We start from the raw sequence: 1,409 nt of genomic DNA, 5'->3' as shown, positions 1-1,409 counted from the left end.
CCCACTGCACCCGCTCGGAACGCAGCGCTGCCCCGAGCGCCCGGCGCCCCAGTTCCGCGGCGGGCTGGCCCGACCATCTCACACGCACACGCGGCCCAACGCGCAGAGACCAAAACCCAGGATACAGAGTGCGTTTATTCCCAGCCACAGCAACGGGGAAGGGGCCGCCTGGAGGTGGGGCCAGCGCGTGGGACCCCTGCCTCGGAGCGGGATGCTGGGGCAACAGAGGCGCCCCACTTCTCCCCACAAAACGCAAGGCCGCGGAACAAGTCGCCGGAAGGGGGTACACCCAAAGACGTCCATCACAAGGAGCCCCCCCGCCTCACCCCCAGGCGCTTCTCAGGCCCGGCCCCATTAGACCGGGGTCCGCTTGACCCGCCCCTTGGCCTCCTGTTTCGCAGGGTAGTCCCAAGGATCCGCACGAGTCCTCTCCAGGTTCAGCAGGGGCTCCTCCGCGCTGGTGTCCCCGCTTTTCTTCCGCTGAGCCAGGATCATGGCCCGGAGCAGCGGTGGGTAGGGCACGGGGCGCGGGCTATCCTCCGTCCCAGGAGTGAAGGCGGCGAAAGCCTCCTCCTCGTGCTTGGGTACCAACCGCCAGTCGTGGTACATGACATGCTCGATCTCCCGGGCCTCGGCCTCCGTCTTCCCTGCGGAGGGAAGGCGGGGGCTGACTCCGCGCCGGCTGGACAGTTGGCCACGCGCTCCTGCCAGCCAGTAGCCTTACCTTTGAAGGTCAGGACGCCCCAGGCCTTCCCGTGGTCCAAGTTCTGCGAAGCAAGAAAGAGTCGGGTCAGCTCCGGAAGCTGCTCGCCCAGCGGGCGGGGAGGCGGGAGCCCCCTTCCCTGGGATTCGGGGGTGGAGGTGGAGTCGGGGAGAGGCGCGAGGCCAGGGAGAGGCCACACCGCGCCGGGGTGGGCCCGGGCCGCGCGCACCTGCGCGGTGAAGTCCGGCCGCACGCGCGTGAGGCGCCAGTAGCAAGGCTCGTCGTGCTGCCACAGCCAGGACTTGCGCGTGACCAGGCGGCCCAGGCCAAAGAGCGGGAGGCGGGCGAGCAGCTGCAGGAGGCGGCTCTCGCGGCGCACGTCGGCCCAAGCGCGCACTGGCAGCCGGCGGCCCGAGTGCGGCCGCGTCAGGGTCTCGTAGTCCAGGGCGTAGAGCTGCGAGTCGCGCGGACGCTCCCGCTGTTCGCGCAGAGCGCGCACGCGGCGGGCCAGCTCGGCGATCAGCCGCGGCCGCACCTTCTTCCGCGCCATAGTGGTGTCCGCGACCCCCGCCTTGCCCCGCCCGAACCCCGTTTGTCCCGAGCCGGCCCGCGCCGGAAGCGGCCGGTGTCCCGCCCAAAGGCGTCCGGACGTGTGCGGAAGTGGAGGGGGAGGCCGGGCCCATGGCGGACGGTCGCGACCCGAGAG

At 71.3% G+C, this 1,409-nt stretch overlaps 1 protein-coding gene and 1 long non-coding RNA gene across 2 annotated transcripts in view; both read right to left on the bottom strand.

The window, feature by feature from the left end:
- The window catches only part of LOC125612313, a 4,408-nt gene that overhangs the window by 332 nt on the left and 2,667 nt on the right, over positions 1-1,409 (bottom strand). The window lies entirely within an intron of this gene.
- Mrps34 (mitochondrial ribosomal protein S34) lies at positions 118-1,335 on the bottom strand. The gene is made up of 3 exons (XM_015490968.2): positions 933-1,335; positions 725-767; positions 118-647 (listed from the first exon to the last, which is right to left on the bottom strand). The coding sequence occupies exons 1-3, from the start codon at positions 1,251-1,253 to the stop codon at positions 355-357; spliced, it is 657 nt and encodes a 218-aa protein (XP_015346454.1). The 5' UTR covers positions 1,254-1,335; the 3' UTR covers positions 118-354.

Source organism: Marmota marmota, unplaced genomic scaffold (assembly GCF_001458135.2).
Source record: "Marmota marmota marmota unplaced genomic scaffold, marMar, whole genome shotgun sequence".
In the NCBI taxonomy this organism is placed as follows: Eukaryota; Metazoa; Chordata; class Mammalia; order Rodentia; family Sciuridae; genus Marmota; species Marmota marmota.
The sequence above is the reverse complement of the archived record's forward strand: the minus strand, read 5'-3'. Positions and strand labels throughout refer to the sequence as shown.